General features: G+C 45.6%; 1 protein-coding gene across 1 annotated transcript in view; it reads right to left on the reverse strand.

The window, feature by feature from the left end:
• dtd1 (D-aminoacyl-tRNA deacylase 1) overlaps positions 1-22699 on the reverse strand; it is a 202532-nt gene that overhangs the window by 178956 nt on the left and 877 nt on the right. The window contains exon 2 of the mRNA XM_068045753.1: positions 4454-4544. Within this exon, the coding sequence (XP_067901854.1) occupies positions 4454-4544 (91 nt within the window). The remainder of the gene's footprint in view (positions 1-4453; positions 4545-22699) is intronic.

The following is a 22699-nucleotide window of genomic DNA, read 5'->3' on the forward strand; positions in this document are numbered from 1 at the left end:
GTCTGAGGTCATCCGCAGGCAGAGGCACGCCATTGCAAAAGTAGCTCCTGATCGATCCATCAGGCAGTGGTCTGCACGGAATGTCCTCAAGGAAAAGGAGACGGGTGATCCTGTCGGATGGTTCCCCGAGCAGACCGCCAAAGTCATTTGGCGGAATGCCTCATCACCAGAACTTTCAAACAAGCACCAAGATGTAGCTTGGCTGGTGGTGAGAAGGGCCCTCCCCATCAGATCTTTCCTGCACGCCCGAAGTCTCGCCCCCTCCACACAATGCCCCCGCGGTGGCTGTGGTGGGGAAGAGACGGTTGCCCACCTCCTTCCGGAATGTGTCTTTGCAAAGCAGGTGTGGAAAGAGATGCAGTGGTTTTTGTCGAGGTTCATCCCAAGCAGCTCTGTAACACAGGAGTCTGTGCTCTACGGGCTGTTCCCAGGGACACACACCAAGACAAACATCAACTGCTGCTGGAGGACTGTCAATTCGGTGAAAGACGCCCTTTGGTCTGCCCGAAACTTGCTGGTCTTCCAGCGCAAAGAGTTGTCCACGACCGAGTGTTGCAGACTGGCACATTCCAAGGTCCAGGACTAAGTGCTGAGGGACGCACTAAAGCTTGGGGCAGCCGCAGCAAAGGCTCAATGGGGGAAAGACCACAGCGTAAGGTCCCCCCACCAAGCTGAACTGAGGGGCTGGACCCATGGGAAACCCCTCGAACTGTATCGGGAAAATTTTCATTTGCTGTAAATGTAAAAATGTAATTGGCATGACAAATGTGAAATGGAAGGGTTGTGAAGCAACTCATGATTGTATTGAAGGAAACTGATCTCCCTTGCGATGTTTGTATTTTTTGGTGCTGTTTGAAACTGTTTGGCAATGTAATTTTTGCAGATTTTTATGAATAAAGTATATTTTGGAAATAATTAAAAAAAAGTAACTCCCGGAGACTGATGTCACAGACAGTGCTCGGGTGTTGCCGGTTCCTCAGCCTCCTCTCGCATCCACCTCACTCATCCCTCTTCTCAGCCATTCACCTCAGCAGCTCTCAGTGCTGCCACAGTGAAGGCCGCCGGCCGCCCTTTAAATCGCGCGTGTGCCGATTCGCCCTCCTGCATCCTCAACCCGCCCTTCATCCCTAATCGGACAACGATCCTGGAAGCGGGTTCTGAATTGGACGTCTCCTGGAAGATGGGGAACCGGCAGTCGTGAGGTTTCGCCGGGGGGGGGGGTTGCCACATGTGTGCACAGCTGTCGGGTGAGGTGAAGGGAAACTTTTTTTTAAACGGTTTAAAAATTATGGGGCCCTCAGGGATCTTGTGTCGGATGGCGGGCAGTACCTTCACGTTTGGATCTTTCAACACCATCATCACCTTTTATGCTGCTGGTCCTCTACAGGAGCTGCCTGCTGTCGTCGGCAAGGCAACAGCAGAAGACCCCAGCTGGCCGCCAACTGCCTTTGCCGCTGGCACTCTGATGGGCAGCTCCCGGTCCTGGAGAAGCTTGGCGCCATTAATTGAGAGAGAAGACTGAAGTCAGCGGGGAAGGAGTCCGCCAATGCAGAAGACAGTAAACATAAAGAGTGTTCACTCAGTCAATGGTGTGATCGAACCTTGGCTTTGTTCATTCTACAGACTCTCCTTTTTAAGGTTGTATTGTTGTTAACTGCTTATTGTATAGTTAGCAGAAGCAATCAAGCATTGTTGATTTTTTTTCCAATACGTTGACTGACGTTGTGGCTGAACTTCCCTCTGGGGAAGCATTATGACAGAGAAACATCTATTTTTCTGCAATGTTTAATAATACTGCAGATTAAACTACTTCATCGTGACTTGCATTGATTTTAACTGGGGAAGCAGTTGAGTGCTATGGTCTATTTAAGCATCCTCGGAGAAGAAAGACAAGAATCAACCAGGAGCCTTGTTTCTAACTGCAATCCAATGACCTCCATTGAGATGTGCTTTTTTGACTAGGTCTGGACAGTATGGGGCTTGGTGGAGACACACTCTGTCCAGTCAAAAGCCCTGTCAACACTCACACTTGAAAAGCAGGGATTTGGCTGAGGTTCCAGGATTTCGGGAACATTACTCCAGCAGGAGTTGGCTAAGTCAGGAGTGTAGGAGGCAAAATTGGAAAAAAAAATTAAAGAAAAGATGGGTTCTACTAAAATATAAATTACTTCATCAATTTATGGATCCTCCACACTGAAAAAAGGCAATAGTGCAAACAGCTTTATTCACTTAGTTATCCCCATGTGAAAGTATCTGATCAGTTTAATTCTTTACATAAGAGTATTGCTGTTCAGAAAGCTCTATTTTATGCTGTTATTAGTATCCTAGCTCAGTAATGTTTCAGTCTACAGCGTGAAGGGTTAGAAAAGAACATTCTGTCCTATAGTAAAGTATTCAGTTAAACCTTTTGTCATCATGTCACTTCAGGGATGATAGTTAAATAGTTTTCAGCGACTTACAAGTCAGTAATCCAATGAGTACCTCAAAAGCCAAAAGGCAGGCCCCTTGCGTACTTAATTAAGCAACAAATTTAATATTGCTCGTTTGGCAAGTTAACTGCTGAAAGTCACCATTTTTAAAGCTCCGTGTGATTTCCCAGACGGACAAGCAGTTGTTAATTTCATGATCATGGCTTGCCCAGGAGTGCCTCAGTCAATTGGTTAGTTTATCCATTGCAATACTGTATTACGGAAGTGCACACAATGGCCGGAATATTCCCAGGCCCATGGAGGCAGCCGGGGAGAGGCGAGGGGGCTTAGAAAAATCGGACTGAGGTGCGTTCAGGTTCCCTCCCCGCATGTTCCCGCCTCCAGATTTTCCCGGAGGTGGGCAGTGGCTGTCCATCTTTGTAACCAAAGTATTTGTGCAGCAATGCAATCTTAAAGGCGGCAAGCTGGCCCCACACTGTGTCTGGATCCCAGTAATGTATTGGAGGCAGCCTTCTGGCAGGAGGTTAGAGGGACATGGGAGGCTGTTGTCCAGGCTACCAGAACGGAGCTGCAAGGCTGAAACGGACACAGCCGTGGCCAAACACATTCCTGCGGAGGGCTCCCCCTCCACACCTTTGGCCCTAACAGCTCTGGGCCTTCATTTTTATTCAACCCTCTGAAGCCTTTCAACAGCACCTCCATTTTGAGGCACCCTCACACTTTCCCTCTGCATCAGCAGCACCCACCTCTCCCAGCAGGCTGCCAACGGGCCAGCCCTCCCTATCTGTGTCCCGCCCACCGTCCTTTATTGGATGGCAAACGCGGATGCTGCCTCCCATAAGATTGTGCCGCAGGGTTGGCACCTCCAACACAAGTGAGGGTGGGAGCCACAAATGGTCCTCCCACCTGAAAATTTTTGAAGTGAAGATGTTTCCACCCAATATTCCCTTTGCTTTACAAAATACATCAAAGTAAAGGTGTTAACCACCAATTATAGATTGGAAATGCAGAGGCAGTTAGAGGGCGATAATTCTGCAACTTCCATATTGCAGCTGAGGGGCTTGCAATATTACAAGCTGCAAGGACTTGGGTAGCTTTTATGTTCATATGCAGAAATTAAAATGGAACTGCAAACTTTAATTCCCATATCAGCGGTTCTCTTCCATTACAGATATCATCTGGCGTTCCGCCTCTCATCCACGGCCATGTCCATAACCTGGTGGCCCTAGAGAAGGAGCATGATGTCCACCAGTACACTTGAGGCCTTCTGTGATCAGTAGGCACCATGGCGACCGGAGGACATAATGGATACTATATGTAATACTATTTAATTTTCTGAGTTTCCTTTCTTTTATGGTTTAGTTTGTTAGCTGTGTTTAATCATATGCGGGTGGAAGGTGTTAATTAGGGTCTTACTTGAGTATATATAAAGGAGACACTTACTGAAATTGGTGAAGGTTTGAGTGAGGAGCTGCATGTTTGTAATCTTTTTAACTTTGTACAATAAATGCAAGACTGGGTAAAGAGTGGCTCCAGCATCATCCTTCAATAACAAGAAGTATTCTCGAGTATAACAAAGTTCTCCATTAGTTGATCCCCTCTAATAAGCGAGAACATTTGTTAGTTTTTTTTTGTCTGATTACTCAGTGTCTCGTTGTAGTTTTATTAAGAAAAGGCATTCCAGGTGAAAAAATGTAGTCAATAATGGATATCTTTGCTGTCTGGAGGAAAGGATTCTTCATGCACAAGGAGACAAGGAGCTGAGTGCACTGCCCATTGAGCAGAAGAAATATGATCCAGAAGCTATGTAATAAGGACCTCATTCCTTATGCTTTGCTCAGTAATTACAGCATTCAGCAGAAAATTATTAAATATATTTTCAATCAAAAGTTTTTTAGGTGACTAACATCACATTCTATCACCAGACATAAAAATGATGGTCAATAATTTGCATCATCTGTTCTGGTTTGCAACAACACATTTATTTATGGAACAAAGGCATTTTATTTTTAAAGTACACTCACATGTATTCCATGTCTTTCTGGGTGTCCTCCACAGAGATGCCCAATAGCACACAGATTCCTCGTCCTATTGAGCTGATTTGTTCTTCACCCACTGAAAAATAAAAAGACCAAAATACACCCTTAAAATCCTGATTACAATCGGACACAAGGTTCATACTGTTATATGTGTTGTCCTTTGTGCCATCCCTGTGCCACAACAAATATCTTCCCCCTAGGTCCCCATCTGTCCACAACAACTCCAGAGACCCCACAGCATTCTTCCTGCCAGGCTGGTGTGTACTCATTGATCATAAATTTGCATACAGTTGTATAACTTTGCGACTTTCTGCATGAACAGGATGTAGCACAATTGAAGGGTCATTATACACCTCTATTTCTAATTATTATCTTTTAAATTAAAGAGAGTCTCACTATGATCTCTTTTGAACCTCAATGTCGGAAATAATTCTGATTGACGTTAACAGTCCTTTGTGTCATTCAATCAATTTGTTGCCCACCATTTATATAAACAACAATTTGTATTTATATAGCGCTTTTAACATCGGGAAACATCCTGAGGTGCTTCACAGAAACGATTATCAAATCGCATAAAGAAATATCAGGACAGCTGACCAAAAGCTTGGTGAAAGAGGTAGCTTTTAGGGAGCGTCTTCAAAGAAGGAGAGAGGTGGAGAGGTTTAGGGAGGGAAATTCACTGCCTTAGAATCACTTTCTCTGAGCATTGAGCAGTTTTGTGTCGAGCTGTTTACAGTGACTGAATTTGCTATTTTTTCCAAATTCCTGACGAGGGACCATTTTGCCATTTCAAATTCTACAAACCTCCTGTGACATCTTTTTTTTTAATAAGACAACATTTTCCCCTTATTGTTTACTCGGTTGTACTGCCACTTCATATGTGTTAATAAAATTAGAAGTGCAAATTGATATTACTCCACATACCTCAGCTAACTATAACACCACACTGCCACCACTCTGTAGTGGAGTTATGCACTGTAAATGCCGTAGCTAATCGTGACCTTCAGTAACACCGAATCGTAGATCTTTTTTTTAGCTGGATTCTTTGTAGGTGATTAGGGTCTAGGCAGCTGAAAGCACAACAGCCAATGGTGGAATCATGAAAATCAGGACTGCACAAGAGACCAGAATTGTAGGAGTGTCAGTACTGATGAGATCATCAGGGTTCCAGCCATTGAGGGAGCTCAGGTGACATACACAGTGGATGCGGAAGAACGTTCAAGTTGATGACCATCTTAATTGTTGTTCCTCAGCTCCGTCCATCTTTTATCTCATTAACTTATACAGGGCTGCAACATCACCAACACTTCCTGTTTCAACTTCTCTTACTCCAGACCAAGTTTACCCAGTGTCATTCGGGCTCATCACCTTGACGATGTGAGGGTGACTGCCCTTGACATCAAGGCAGCATTTGACCGAGTCTAGCATCAAAGAGCCCTTGCAAAATTTAAGTCAACGGGAACCAGGGGGGAAACTCGCCTCTGGCTAGAGTCATACCTAGCACAAAGGAAGATGGTTGTGTTTGTTGGAGGGCAATCATTTCGGGACACCGTTGCTGCAGGAGTTCCTCAGGGTAGTGTCCTAGGCCCAACTATCTTCAGCTGCTTCATCAATGACCTTCCTTCCATCATAAGGTCAGAAGTGGGAACGTTCGCTGATGACTGCACAGTGTTCAGTATCGTTCGCAACTCGTCAGATAATGAAGCAGTCCGAGTCCATCTGCAGCAAGACCTGGACAACATTCAGGCTTGGACTGATAAGTGGCAAGTTACATTTGCACCACACAAGTGCCACGCAATGACCATCACCAACAAGAGAAAATCTAACCATCTCCCCTTGGCGTTCAACAGAATTACCATCGCCGAATTCCCCACCATCAATATCCCGGGTTTAGCATTGACCAGAAACTTAACTGGACCAGCCACATAAATACTGTGGCTACAAGAGCAGGTCAGAAGCTGGGAGTTCTGCAGCAAGTAACTCACCACCTGACTCCCCAAAGCCTGTCCATCATCTACAAGACACAAAACAGGTGTGTAATGGAATACTCTCTGCAGCTCCAACAACACTCAAAAAGCTTGATACCATCCTGGACAAAGCAGCCCACTTAACTGGCACCCCATCACCACCTTAAGCATTCACTCCCTCCACCACTGGCACTCAGTGGAAGCAGTGTGTACCATCCACAAGACGTACTGCAACTCGCCAAGCCTCCTTCAACAGCAACCCTCCAAACTTGCGACCTCTACCACCACGGAGGCCAAGGGCATCAGACACTTGGGAACACCACCACCTCCAAGTTTCTCTCCAAGCCATACACTATCCTCACCATTCCTTCACTGTCATGGGGTCAAAAACCTGGAAGTCCTTTCCTACACGAGAGGAACTGCAGCGGTTCAAGAAGGCAGCTCACCACCACCTTCTCAAGGGAAATTAGGGGTGGGTAACAAATGCTGGCCTTGCCAGCGATGCCCACATCCCATGAAAGAATAAAAAGAAATGAGCACAGCTTTCTCCATACCAAAGACTGCTTGCTTCAACATCAGAGAGGTGTGGTCAGGCTACCAATACTTTGCAAGATCACAATTAATGACTTGGAGCAGCACTGTTTAGAATTGCTGCTAGTTTAGCCAGAAGTTCACAACTATGGCCAACAACTGTAAACACACAGCAGGGGGTTAAAAGGTAACTACCCAGATTGGCAGAAGATGGTAAGTGGTGTTACACAGGGATTGGTGATGGGACCACTGCAATTCACCATTCACATAAACAATTTGGAATTGGGAATCAGAAGCAATATAGTGAAATTTGCAGATAACGCCAAATTGGAAGTTTTAGTTAATAACTTTAGTTACTATTGAGGAAGACTGCAACAAAATACAAGACAACATGAATAAACTTGCAGAATGGCTGTGTAATTGACAAATGAATGTCAATATGGAAAAGTGAGAGATTTATTGCCCATCCCTAATTGTCCTTGAGAAAGTGGTGGTGAGCTGCCTTCTTGAACTGCTGCAGTCCATCTGGTGGGGATACACCCACAGTGCTGTTAGGGAGGGAGTTCCAGGATCTTGACCCAGCAACAGTGAAGGAACGGCGATATAGTTCCAAGTCAGGATGCTGTGTGGCTTGGCGGGAACATGCAGGTGGTGGTGTTCCCACATGTCTGCTGACCTTGTCCTTCTAGGTGGTAGAGTTCGCGGGTTTGGAAGGTGCTGTCTAAGGAGCCTTGGTGCATTGCTGCAGTACATCTTGTATATGGCACACACTGTTGCCACTGTGCATCGGTGAAGGGAGTGAATGTTGAAGGTGGTGAATGGGTTGCCAATCAAGTGGGCTGCTTTATCCTGGATGGTTTCAATCCTCTTGCGTATTGTTGGAGCTGTACCCATCCAGGCAAGTGGAGAGTATTCCACCACAATCCTGAGTTGTGCCTTGTAGATGGTGGACAGGCTTTGCGGAGTCAGGAGGTGAGTTACTCGCTGCAGAATTCCTAGCCTCTAACCTGCTCTTGTAGCCACAGTATTTATACAGCTGCTCCAGTTCAGTTTCTGATCAATGGTAACCCCCAGAATGTTGATAGTGGGGGATTCAGTGATGGTAATGCCGTTGAATGTCAAGGAGAGATGGTTAGATTCTCTCTTATTGGAGATCGTCATTGCCTGGCACTTGTGTGGTGCAAATGTTACTTGCCACTTATCAGCCCATGCCTAAATGTTGTCCAGGTCTTGCTGCATATGGACACAGACTGCTTCAGTATCTGAGGAGCTCTGAACATCGTACAATCAGTGAACATCCCCACTTCTGACCTTATTGTGGAGGGAAGGTCATTGATGAACCAGCTGAAGATGGTTGGGCCTAGGACACTACCCCAAGGAACCCCTGCAGTGATGTCCTGGGACTGAGATGATTGGCCTCCAACAACCATAACCATCTTCCTTTGTTTTAGGTATGACTCCACCCAAAGGAGAGTTTTCCCCTTGATTCCCATTGATTTCAGTTTTGCTAGGGCTTCTTGATGCCACCCTCGGTCAAATGCTGCTTGATATCCAAGGCAATCACTCTCACCTCACCTCTTGAGTTCAGTTCTTTGTCCATGTTTGGACCACGCTGTAATGAAGTCAGGAGCTGAGTGGCCCTGGCGAAACCCATATATTGCTTGGATAGTAAGAGTCTAAATGGGATGAAGGAGCAAAGGGGTCTCGGGGTACAAATACACATATCACTAGAAGTAGGGACACAGAATAAGGCCAAAACATAAATGAAACATTGGGGTTTATTTCTCAAGGGACAGAATTGAAAAACAGATAAGTTATGTTAAACTTACATAGAACTTTGGTTAGACAACATTTGCAGTACTGTGCACAATTCTGGTCTTGATATTATCACTAGAGAAAGTGCCAAAATGATGTACAAGGATGATAGCAGAACTGAGGTTATAACCAACAAGAAAGATTGAACAGGATAGGACTCTTTTCTCTAGAAAACAGAAGGCTGCAGGGTGACCTGTTAGGGTAGACATCGGGGCATGGAGAAGATGTTTCCACTTGTGGGAAGACCAAAACTAGGGGCCGTAAATATTAAAAAGTCACTCATAATTCCAACAGAGAATTCACGAGAAACCTTTTTAACCAGGCAGTGGTTACAATGTGGACTTTGCGACCACATGGAGTAGTGGAGGCAACCAGCATAGAGGCATTTAAGGTGAAGCTAGATAAGCACATGAGGGAGAAAGGAATGCGAGTATATGCTGATAGGGTTCGATACAAGAGGGGTGGAAGGAGACTGGTATGCAGCATAAACACTAGCATGGACCAGTTGGGCCCAATGGCCTGTTTCTGCACTGTACATTCTTTGTAACGTACATCAGAAGAATTATTGGGTAAGAACAGGAGACACACCAGAGGAAAAAGTCATGTCAACAGGGGAGCAGGACTGAAGGGAAGAATGAGACGAAGTGACAGATACCATAGTGACAGAAGTGTTAGAGACATACAGGAAAAAAAATGAAACTAAAAAAAACACTGAAAAACAAACGAGTGGGAAAGAACGAACAGAGTGTTGCAGGAAGGGAGAATCCTGGTTTATTTTTCTCCAGAAAGACTAGCTCAGAAGGTCAACTGTATAGTTTAATAATACACTGTGTATTGGATAATACTGCATCCTACTGTTAAAGAACAGTACACCTTCTGACTCACAGTAAGCAAAGTCACAGGAGACCCACAAAACCCATAATAATACAGCAAGTGGCACTTTTCACGTCACATTGTTTTAACTGCTTCTTCATAAATGTGAAAATAGTTATCTAGTTAACAACAGTATTCACAGTAGTCCTGAACTCAAGTAGATTTTACAGATTACTACCAATATATGCCGAAAACACATTGAGGAGGGGGGGTTATTCCTCAAGTTTTTTTTAATTCATTCATGGGATGTGGGCGACGCTGGCTAGGCCAGCATTTATTGCCCATCCCTAATTGCCCTTGAGAAGGTGGTGGTGAGCTGCCTTCTTGAACCGCTGCAGTCCATTTGGGGTAGGTATACCCACAGTGTTGTTAGGAAGGGAGTTCCAGGATTTTGATCCAGCGACAGTGAAGGAACGGCGATATAGTACCAAGTCAGGATGGTGTGTGACTTGGAGGGGAACTTGCAGGTGGTGGTGTTTCCATGTATTTGCTGCCCTTGTCCTTCTAGTTGGTAGAGGTCGCGGGTTTGGAAGGTGCTGTCTAAGGAGCCTTGGTGCATTGCTGCAGTGCATCTTGTAGATGGTACACACTGCTGCCACTGTGCATCGGTGGTGGAGGGAGTGAATGTTTGTAGATGGGGTGCCAATCAAACGGGTTGCTTTGTCCTGGATGGTGTTGAGCTTCTTGAGTGTTGTTGGAGCTGCACCCATCCAGGCAAGTGGCGAGTATTCCATCACACTCCTGACCTGTGCCTTGTAGATGGTGGACAGGCTTTGGGGAGTCAGGAGGTGAGTTACTTGCCTCAGGATTCCTAGCCTCTGACCTGCTGTTGTAGCCACAGTATTTATATGGCTACTCCAGTTCAGTTTCTGGTCAATGGTAGCCCCTAGGATGTTGATAGTGGGGGATTCAGCGATGGTAATGCTGTTGAATGTCAAGGGGAGATGGTTAGATTCTCTCTTGTTGGAGATGGTCATTGCCTGGCACTTGTGTGGCGCGAATGTTACTTGCCACTTATCAGCCCAAGCCTGGATATTGTCCAGGGCTTGCTGCATTTCTACACGGACTGCTTCAGTATCTGAGGAGTCACGAATGGTGCTGAACATTGTGCAATCATCCGCAAACATCCCCACTTCTGACCTTATGTTTGAAGGAAGGTCATTGATGAAGCAGCTAAAGATGTTGGGCCTAGGACACTACCCTGAGGAACTCCTGCAGTGATGTCCTGGAGCTGAGATGATTGACCAACAACCACAACCATCTTCCTTTGCGCTTGGTATGACTCCAACCAGCGGAGGGTTTTCCCCCTGATTCCCATTGACCTCAGTTTTGCTAGGGCTCCTTGATGCCATACTCGGTCAAATGCTGCCTTGATGACAAGGGCAGTCACTCTCACCTCACCTCTTACGTTCAGACCTTTTGTCCATATTTGAACCAAGGCTGTAATGAGGCCAGGAGCTGAGTGGCCCTGCCGGAACCCAAACTGAGCGTCACTGAGCAGGTTATTGCTAAGCAAGTGCCGCTTGATGGCACTGTTGATGACACCTTCCATCACTTTACTGATGATAGAGAGTAGGCTGATGGGGCGGTAATTGGCCGGGTTGGATTTGTCCTGCTTTTTGTGTACAGGACATACCTGGGCAATTTTCCACATTGTCAGGATAGATGCCAGTGTTGTAGCTGTACTGGAACAGCTTGGCGAGGGGCGCGGCAAGTTCTGGAGCACAGGTCTCATTTCCCGGCGGAGCAGCAGGAGAAGGTAGCGACTCTTCGTTGGGTGAGTGAAGGCATCAGGAGCTGTGTTTTAAAAGTAAGTACTTACTGTTTTACTTACTGTTTTCCTTGTCTTTGAGTTTCTTTTGGCGCCGGAGGAACCGGAAGCTGGTCGGCAGCGAGGACTCCTGGGTAGGTATTTTCCTTAAAGGTGCGGAGCTCCGTGGACTCGGCCTCATTTCCCGGCGGAGCAGCAGGAGAAGGTAGCGACTCTTCGTTGGGTGAGTGAAGGCATCAGGAGCTGTGTTTTAAAAGTAAGTACTTACTGTTTTACTTACTGTTTTCCTTGTCTTTGAGTTTCTTTTGGCGCCGGAGGAACCGGAAGCTGGTCGGCAGCGAGGACTCCTGGGTAGGTATTTTCCTTAAAGGTGCGGAGCTGAGTAAGCCCGAGCCACTACACATGTAGTGTCTCCCACCCATCCTCCTCCTCTAACCTAATAATAAGACCCTTTTTACCCTCCTCCTCTAACCAAAAAGGACTGAGCAGGTAAGCTATTTACTGTTTTTGTTAATATCTATAGTTGTACTTAACTAAGGGGTAATTGAATAAAAGAAATGGCAGCCAGTGTAGTGTATTGCTCCTCCTGCAGAATGTTCGAGGTGAGGGGAACCTCCGGTGACCCTGCCGACTTCACCTGCTGGAAGTGCATCCGTCTCCAGCTCCTATCAGACCGTGTTAGGGAATTGGAGCTGGAGCTGGATGAACTGAGGATCATTCGGGAAGCTGAGGGGTTGATAGATAGAAGCTACACGGAGGTCGTTACTCCACAAATCAAAGGCAGCTGGGTAACAGTTAGAGGTGGGAAGAGGTCAGTGCAGGGATCTCCTGTGGTCGTTCCCCTCAACAACAAGTATACAGTTTTAGATACTGTTGGGGGGGACGGCCTATCGGGGGCAGGCTGCAGTGACCGGGCCTCTGGCACGGGGTCCTGCACTGTGGCTCAGAAGGGAAGGAGGGAGAATGGGAGAGCACTAGTCATCGGGGACTCGATGGTGAGGAGTACGGACAGGCGGTTCTGTGGGCGCAGGCGAGACGCACGGATGGTTTGTTGCCTCCCTGGTGCCAGGGTCCGTGATGTTTGTGATCGCGTCTTCAGGATCCTTAAAGGGGAGGGGGAGCAGCCAGAGGTCGTGGTGCACATTGGCACCAACGACGTAGGAAGGAAGGGTGGCACAGATGTTAGAAGTGAGTTTAGGGAGTTAGGCTGGAAGCTGAAAGCTCGGACGGACAGAGTTGTTATCTCTGGTTTGTTGCCGGCGCCACGTGATAGTGAGGCTAGGAATAGGGAGAGAGCACAGCTGAACACGTGGCTGCAGGAATGGTGTAGGAGGGAGGGCTTCCAGTTCTTGGATAATTGGACTGCATTCTGGGGAAGATGGGACCTGTTCAAACAGGACGGGCTGCATCTGAACCAGAGGGGCACCAATATCCTGGGAGGGAGGTTTGCTAGTACTGTTCGGGAGGGTTTAAACTAGTTTGGGAGGGGGATGGGAACCGGACTTGTAATCCAGGGACCAGTGGGTCCACTCAGAAAGACAAAGAGTGTAGTGAGGTATTGGGGAAGGTAGCACTGTCACAGAGGACAGATGGGCACGGAGAAGGGTTAAAGTGCGTATACTTCAACGCAAGAAGCATCAGGAATAAGGTGAGTGAATTGAAGGCGTGGATGGGCACTTGGGACTACGATGTTGTGGCCATCACTGAAACGTGGATAGGTGAGGGGGAGGAATGGTTTTTGGAGGTACCTGGTTATAGATGTTTTCATAAGATTAGGAATGGTGGTAAAAGAGGTGGGGGGGTGGCATTGTTAGTTAGAAATAGTGTAACAACTGCTGAAAGAATTTTCGAGGAGGATCTGCCGACTGAGGCACTGTGGGTTGAGGTCAGGAACAGGAAAGGAGCAGTCACCTTGATGGGAGTTTTCTATAGGCCCCCCAATAGCAGCAGGGAGGTGGAAGAGCAGATTGGGAAACAGATTTTGGAAAGGAGCAGAAGTCACAGGGTAGTAATTATGGGGGATTTCAACTTCCCAAATATTGATTGGCAACTCTTTAGATCGAATAGTTTGGATGGGGTAGTGTTTGTGCAGTATGTCCAGGAAGCTTTTCTGACTCAGTATGTAGACTGCCCGACCAGAGGGGAGGCAATATTGGATTTGGTACTAGGTAATGAACCAGGGCAAGTGATAGAGCTGTTGGTGGGCGAGCACTTTGGAGATAGTGATCACAATTCTGTAGCATTCACTGTGGTAATGGAGAGGGATAGGTATGTGCAACAGGGCAAGGTTTACAATTGGGGGAAGGGTAGATATGATGCTGTCAGGCAGGAACTGAGGAGCATAAGTTGGGAGCATATGCTGGCAGGGAAGGGCACGGTCGAAATGTGGAACTTTTTCAAGGAGCAGATAGTAGGGGCCATTGATAAGCATGTCCCTGTCAGACAGGGAAGGGATGGTCATGTGAGGGAACCGTGGTTGACAAGAGAGGTTGAGAGTCTTGTTAGGAAGAAGAAGGATGCGTATATAAAGTTGAGGAAAAAGGGCACAGGCATAGCTCTGGAGGGATACAAGATGGCCAGGAAGGATCTGAAGAAAGGGATTAGGAGAGCTAAGAGAGGGCATGAAAAATGCTTGGCGGGTAGGATAAAAGAAAACCCCAAGGCCTTTTACGCGTATGTCAGAAATATGAGGATGACCAGGGGGACCATAGGTCCGGTCAAGGACAATAGCGGGAGACTGTGTGTTGAGCCGGAAGAGATAAGTGAGGTTTTGAATGAGTACTTCTCTTCGGTATTTACGAATGAGAAGGGGTGTATTACTGAAGAGGACGGTGTGAAACAGACTGGTAAGCTCGAGGAAGTGCTCGTTAGGAGGGAAGATGTGTTGGGGTTTTTGAATAACTTGAAGATAGACAAGTCTCCCGGGCCTGACGGGGTATATCCAAGGATGTTATGGGAAGCAAGGGATGAAATTGCAGAGCCGCTGGCAATGATCTTTTCATCTTCTCTGCTGACGGGGGTGGTACCAGGTGATTGGAGGGTGGCAAATGTTGTGCCCCTGTTCAAGAAAGGGAATAGGAACAACCCTGGGAATTACAGGCCAGTTAGTCTTACTTCGGTGGTAGGCAAGTTGATGGAAAAGGTGCTGAGGGATAGGATTTCTGAGCATCTGGAAAGACACTGCTTGATTCGGGACAGTCAGCACGGTTTTGTGAGGGGTAGGTCTTGCCTCACAAGCCTGATTGAATTCTTTGAGCAGGTGACCAAGCAAGTGGATGAGGGTAAACCAGTGGATGTGGTGTACATGGATTTTAGTAAGGCATTTGATAAGGTCCCCCATGGTAGACTTATGGAGAAAGTCAGGAGGCATGGGATAGTGGGGAATGTGGCCAGTTGGATTAAGAATTGGCTAACTGATAGAAGGCAGAGAGTGGTCTTAGATGGTAAATACTCAGCCTGGAGCCCAGTTACCAGTGGCGTGCCGCAGGGATCAGTTCTGGGTCCTCTCCTGTTTGTGATTTTTATTAACGACTTGGATGAGGAAGTCGAAGGGTGGGTCAGTAAATTTGCAGATGATACAAAGGTTGGTGGAGTTGTGGATACCGAGGAGGGCTATTGTCGTCTGCAAAGGGACTTGGATAGGTTGCAGTGCTGGGCTGAAAAGTGGCAGATGGAGTTTAACCCTGAAAAGTGTGAGGTCGTCCATTTTGGAAGGACAAACATGAATGCAAAATACTGGGTTAACGGTAGGGTTCTTGGGCATGTGGAGGAGCAGAGAGACCTTGGGGTCTATGTGCATAGATCATTGAAAGTTGCAACTCAAGTGGATAGGGCTGTGAAGAAGGCATATGGGGTGTTAGCGTTCATTAGCAGAGGGATTGAATTTAAGAGCCGTGAGGTGATGATGCAGCTGTACAGGACCTTGGTAAGGCCTCATTTGGAGTACTGTGTGCAGTTCTGGTCGCCTCATTTTAGGAAGGATGTGGAAGCCTTGGAGAGGGTGCAGAGGAGATTTACCAGGATGTTGCCTGGAATGGAGAATAAGTCTTACGAGGAAAGGCTGAACATTCTAGGCCTCTTCTCATTAGAACGGAGAAGGATGAGGGGTGACATGATAGAGGTTTATAAGATGATCAGGGGAATAGATAGGGTAGACAGTCAGAAACTTTTTCCCCGGGTGGAGCAAAGCGTTACAAGGGGTCATAAATTTAAGGTGAAGGGTGGGAGATATAAGGGGGATGTCAGGGGAAGGTTCTTTACCCAGAGAGTGGTCGAGGCATGGAATGCCTTGCCCGGGGAAGTTGTTGAGTCAGAAACTTTAGGGACTTTCAAAAGGCTTTTGGATAGGTATATGGATAAAGGAGAATGATGGGGTATAGATTAAATTGTCCTTGACAGAGGACAAAGGATCGGCACAACATTGTGGGCCGAAGGGCCTGTTCTGTGCTGTATGTTCTATGTTCTATGTTCTATGTACTATTGCAGGAATATTGTCAGGGCCCATAGCTTTTGCAGTATCCAGTGCCTTCAGTCGTTTCTTGATGTCACGCGGAGTGAATCGAATTGGTTGAAGTCTGGCATCTGTGATGCTGGGGACTTCAGGAGGAGGCCGAGATGGATCACCAACTCGGCACTTCTGGCTGAAGATTGTTGCAAATGCTTCAGCCTTATCTTTCGCACTGATGTGCTGGGCTCCCCCATCATTGAGGATGGGGATATTTGTGGAGCCACCTCCTCCAGTTAGTTGTTTAATTGTCCACCACTTTTCACGGCTGGAAGTGGCAGGACTGCAGAGCTTAGATCTGATCCGTTGGTTATGGGGTTGCTTTGCGCTGTCTATCGCATGCTGCTTACGCAGTTTGGCACGCAGATAGTCCTGTGTTGTAGCTTCACCAGGTTGACACCTCATTTTGAGGTATGCCTGGTGCTGCTCCTGGCATGCCCTCCTGCACTCTTCACTGAACTAGGGTTGGTCTCCTGGCTTGATGGTAATGGTAGAGTGGGGGATATGCCGAGCCATGAGGTTACAGACTGTGGTTGAATACAATTCTGCTGCTGCTGAAGGTCCACGGCGTCTCATGGATGCCCAGTTTTGCATTGCTAGATTTGTTCGAAATCTATCCCATTTAGCACGGTGGTAGTGCCACACAACATGATGGACAATATCCTCAATGTGAAGGCGGGACTTCGTCTCCACAAGGACTGTGCGGTGGTCACTCCTACCAATACAGTCATGGACAGAAGCATCTGCAGCAGGCAGATTGGCAAGGACGAGGTAAAGTATCTTTTTCCCTCGTGTTGGTTCCCCCACCACCTGCCGCAGACCCAGTCTAGCAGCTATGTCCTTTAGGACTCGGCCAGCTCAGTCAGTAATGGTGCTACCGAGCCACTCTTGGTGATGGACATTGAAGTCCCCCACCCAGAGTACATTTTGTGCCCTTGCCACCCTCAGTGCTTCCTCTAAGTGGTGTTCAACATGGTGGAGTACTGAGTCATCAGCTGAGGGAGGGCGGTAGGTGGTAATCAGTAGGAGGTTACCTTGCCCATGTTTGACCTGATGCCATGAGACTTCATGGGGTCCGGAGTCGATGTTGAAGACTCCCAGGGCAACTCCCTCCCTACTGTATACCACCGTGCCACCACCTCTGCTGGGTCTGTCCTGCCGGTGGGACAGGACATACCCAGGGATAGTGATTGCAGTGTCTGGGACATTGTCTGTAAGGTATGATTCCGTGAGTATGACTATGTCAGGCTGTTGCTTGACTAGTCTGTGGGACAGCTCTCCCAACTTTGGCACAAGCCCCAGATGTTAGTAAGGAGGACTTTGCAGGGTCGACAGGGCTGGGTTTGCCGTTGTCGTTTCCGGTGCCTAGGTCGATGCCGGGTGGTCCGTCCAGTTTCATTCCTTTCTATTAACTTCGTAGCAGTTAGGTACAACTGAGTGGCTTGCTAGGCCATTTCAGAGGGCATGTAAGAGTTAACCACATTGCTGTGGGTCTGGAGTCACATGTAGGCCAGATCAGGTAAGGACAGCAGATTTCCTTCCCTGAAGGACACTAGTGAACCAGATGGGTTTTTACAACAATCGACAATGGTTTCATGGCCATCATTAGACTAGCTTTTAATTACAGATTTATTAATTAAATTCAAATTCCACCTTCTGCTGTGGTGGGATTTGAACCCATGTCCCCAGAGAAATACCCTGGGTCTCTGGGTTACTAGTCCAGTGATAATACCACTATGCCACCACCTTCCTTGTAGGGAAAACTTTGAAATTATCCACCGTCTTAACAAAGAAATCAGATCCGGAGTGGTACATCTCTTCTGTGATAGGAGCATGCACACCGAATATGTGGTGCTCAGATTATAGATAAAATGCACATTTGTGGTTGGAAAAGAAATGAGGGCTAGGAAATTTAGATCTCTTTTCAAAAAATGGATGTGTTGCCACATGAGGAATATATTCTTAAGAGTGCAGCAACCATCAGTCTGTTCATTCCTGTTTAGATATGAAGGAAGGACTTCAGTGACTGACACTGTTACCACATTGATAGTCCCCTGAACATTGAGGAGACCAAACAGTGCTTGACTCCGGGCACTCACCAAGGTACTGTTGGACTAAAAGCAGAATCACAGCTGTTCCCCAATGCACATTGTACAAGTTTTTATTACTGGAGCTCTAACCATAAATATAGCAGGTAAATTTTCACTTTGGAAGTCTCGTTTGTTCTTCCCCCACACACCCCCAACCACCCAGTTGAGTTTCTGCTGACACTTACTTGCAAATCACCAAACACAAAGTCTGTAATGAACCAGTGCAATTGGGCAGCCTTTTAAAACATTTTTTTTTAACTTTTATTTTAAAAAGAATCCCTTGATGTATTTATGAGTTCTAACGTGATTAGTTTTGATTAATACAGCTGAAAATGGGTTTATCTCATAAAATAAGCATTTTAAACCACAGTGTCATCCCACCATCCTTGGATAACACCATTTTGGATTGCCGAAAATGATGTAAAAAAATTCTACAAAACTATTTTCTGGTTAGATTGGGCACAGTAATCCGTTCCTTAGTAAATTTTTAAAAACAAGTTCATCCAAAACCTACCTATTTGTGTCCTGGTGCCCAAAAAGTCTGGTTTAATTTTTGGAGCCTCCTCGCAGGCCTGCAAACGAGCACGACTGGCAGAAACTCCCAATGGTGATTAATTTACCCTGGTGGCGTGGCCAGTGTTGTGGGCATGGCCATTTCTAGTGAGGTGTTTTGGAAACTTGAGTTACACCGAACACAATTTACACTTAAAATTCCGTGATCCTTTGCACCAGTTATGCCGACCTCGGGCAGATCGAGCCAACAAAACTAGCACGATCTAGTCAAAATTCCAGGTCAGGTTCTTCAATTTTGTTTTTCATTTCTTTCCCTTAAACCTAGGAGTTTTTACATAGAAAGTACAGCACAGAAAAGAGCCAATTGGGCCAACTTGTCCATGTCAGTGTCTATGCTCCACACAAGCCTGCTCCCACACTACATTAGCTAACCCTAAAAGACTTACATTTCTGTAGTGGTTTTTTCCGACCACAGGACATCCCAAAACGTTTTACAGCCAATTAAGTGCATTTGAAGTGTAATCACTGGTGTAATGTAGGAAACACAGCAACCAATTTGGGTACAGCAAGCTCCCATAAACAGCAATGTGATACTGACCCTATCAGCATATCCTGCTATTCCCTCATGTTATCTAGCTTCCCCTTAAATGCAGCTTAGTAAGAGTCTAATGGTAAACCCCATAAAAGTTGTGTCCATGAACTGCGTCAATAACTGTGGGTTTTCATTGAGCTTGACTGTACAATTTTTAGTTGTTTGCTTGTTTTCTTAAGGATGCTGAAAATAAAATCTAATTTTCTCCACATCCACCCAGGATTTTTGAAGTCTAGACTTTTTCCACTGATTTTTTTTTTATCCTCTTTTCCACCAGAAATAAAACCCGAGAACCTCCTCCAAAAAACTGCATTAAAACTGGCAATCAAAGCTGACTTGAATGACTTAACCAGCAAACAATAATCAAGCTTAGACCTTTCAGGTCATTTTTTTGATTCTTTCATGGGATGTGGACGCCGCTGGCAAGACCAGCATTTGTTGCCCATCCCTAATTGCCTTTGACAACTGAGTGACTTGCTCGGCCATTTCAGAGGGCATTTAAGAGTCAACAACATTGCTGAGAGTCTGGAGTCACATGTAGGCCAGACCAGGTAAGGACGGCAGATTTCCTTCCCTAAAGGACATTAGTGAAACAGATGGGTTTTTACAACAATCGATGATAGTTTCATGACACCATTACTGAGACCAGCTTTCAATTCCAGACTTTTTTTTTAATGAATTGAATTTAAATTTCACCAGCTGCCGTGGGCCTCTGGATTACTCGTCCAGTGACATTACCACTACGGCACCACCGCCCCATCATACTTCAACATACTGAGTTGCGAAGCTGGTTACACTCAGCAAAGGCAGCAGGAGCACAATCTCACAGTAGGACGTATCTGTAGGTTTTTCAGAGCAGGTGGGATTTGACAAAGAGTAACATCTGGTTGGTGGTTTGCACACACTAAACAGTTAATTTAAATTCAGATCCATCTCTATAAATATTAATAATTTAACAACGTCCTCATTTATTTCCCATTCTGAACACCCACCGCCCCCAGTTTTTATTATGTGCCATTTATCATTTACCATCTCATCAGCATGGCTGTTTCTACGCATTCACCTCTCTTCTGATGGTGTAGTTACTAACTCTCCTATACAGATAACTGACCTTCTTTACCCACTTTTCTCCTTCATTGCTAACTACAATCCTGGTAAACAACTTCTCTATATTTCTCCATTATATTCAAATGTTATGAGCAGTATCAAGGTTGTCTCAGGCAGGTCTGGATTCTAAAAAGACCACTGGGCCTAACAGAATCCTTCCCAATGTTTTAAGGATGTTCTGAGCTTAGTCCTGTTCTATTATCTCATCAGTCTATCTTATTCAAGCTCTGGATAGGTATTTTATGCATCATCTGAATGGTACAATTTTAAGAGGGGGGTGGGGAGGGGGGCAGGAACAGAGAGACCTGGGGTGTATTCCTCGATGGTGGCAGGACAAGTTGCGAAGGCTGTTTAAAAAAGCAAATGGGACCATTGGCTTTATAAATACAGGTAAAGAGTACAAAAGCAAGGAAATAATGCCAAACCTTTATAAAAACACTGGTTAGGCCTCAGCTGGAGTACTGTGGCCAATTCTGGGCACTAAACATTCGGAAAGATGTCAAGGCCTTAGAGAGAGTGGAAAGAATTCACTAGAATGCTAGTAAATGGATGAGGGACTTCAGTTACGTGCAGAGAATGAAGAAGCTGGGGTTGTTCTCCTTACAGCAGAGAAGGTTGAGGAGAGATTTGATAGAAGTGTTCAAAGTCATGAAGAGTTTTGAAAGAGTAAAGAAGGAGAAACTGGTTCCAGTGACAGAATGGAGAGTAACCTGAGGGCACAGATTTAAGGCAATTGGCAAAAGAGCAAGAGGTGACATGGAGAAAACATTTATGCAGAGAGTCATGATGATCTGAAATGCACTGCCTGAAAGAGTGATGGAAGCAGATTCAATAATAACTTTCAAAAAGGATAAATACTTAACCGGGGGGAAAAAATTGCAGGGCTATGGGAAAAGAACACGTGATTGGGACAGATTGGATAGCTCGTTCAAATAGCTAGCACAAGCATGATTGGCTGAATGGCCTCCCCCTGTGCTGTATCATTCTATAAACTGATGGTAAGGATGTATTAGGTACATGTATGTAGTCCCAAGATGGACATGGGCCATAATGTATATGAAAGGCAAAGCTGTGAGTTTACATATGAATCTAAGGCCAGTTCAGAATTATATTATCACATCAACAGTAACATGGTTACCATCATTGTAAAACTAAGGAGTGGTACATTAAGTATGTAAGTAATTATCAGATTATAAATCATTACAGGCATAAATGTCAATTAAGTGGATCATAGTACTATAGCCCTACTTTATAACAATATCACAGTTATATTGTGTCCAAGATCACAGTACCATTAGCAAAGTTAGATTTATAGTTTGTATTTGATCTATCACTGATCACTTTCATTTTCATTCACCCAAGTCACTCTACAAATAAGGCATGAAGAATCCTGCTCCCTCAGCAAGTTATGATACAAGCACCCTTTTCATATTTTCAAGACTCCCATCTTTAATGGCCTCTTGTAGACTAATAAATCTTTCATCCTCTTGTTCCCCTTTCCCTTCACCCACCAAAATATCTCCTTCCAACTCACTTTGCTCTAACTCCTCATCGCCATCATTTGCAGCATCCCCAATGTGTTCAATGGAAACTTCCCCTTGTTATGTCATCACAGATTCCTCTTCATTATGCTTTGTGACACTCCTCTAGCTAGTGAGCCATACCCAAAGATCACTAGCAATCCCCCCGCTCCCCCAGGATCTCTCTTTGGTTAGGCAGTCCATCTATTCCTTCATCTCCATCAAGGCCACTTGAATAGTATCAATAACTGTCTACTTAAAATTGACAGGCTAATGCCTGCCCTTGTGATAAATGGTCAAGTGGTAACATTTCATTCATAAATTCAACCTTTTCAAATCTTATGTATAAATGAACATCAAAATCCAACAGTTTATTAAAACCAACGGTGTAATCTAAACAATCTCAAGGATGGAATCTTGTTCAGGACAAGATTCCCTTTTAAGGTAAACATCATCTGTTGCACCGAATACATTCTGGCGAGTGTACATTTCAATAGTTTCACCATTCACATGCTTGGTCGGGTTCCATGTGGATTTAAATAAAGTAATATCATCCAAGCACCAAATCAGTACGTTTTCAATACTACAAGTTTTCTTACGTGCATAGAGCCAGTCTAGAAGATATGAACTACCAATATCTGCTTTTGAGAGTTTTTAAGAAACCGGATTAAGCCAAAACTGTTCCAGATACCCACATAAGGAAGTAGGTTATGCCAGGAGGCCTATCACGTTGTAGTTTGTGGGAGCTTGCTGTGTACAAATTGGGTGCCGTGTTTCCTCCATTATAACAATGAACATACTTCAAAAGTGCTTCATTGGCTATAAAGCGCTTTGGGGCATCCTGTGATCGTGAAAGGCGCTATATAAATGCAAGTCTTCCAAGTGTATTTTACCCCCAAGGCCTTGGTTATCCTAAAGGTTTTGCCACTGATATCTCAGTGAACAATG

This window comes from Heterodontus francisci, chromosome 13 (genome assembly GCF_036365525.1).
Source record: "Heterodontus francisci isolate sHetFra1 chromosome 13, sHetFra1.hap1, whole genome shotgun sequence".
NCBI lineage: Eukaryota > Metazoa > Chordata > Chondrichthyes > Heterodontiformes > Heterodontidae > Heterodontus > Heterodontus francisci.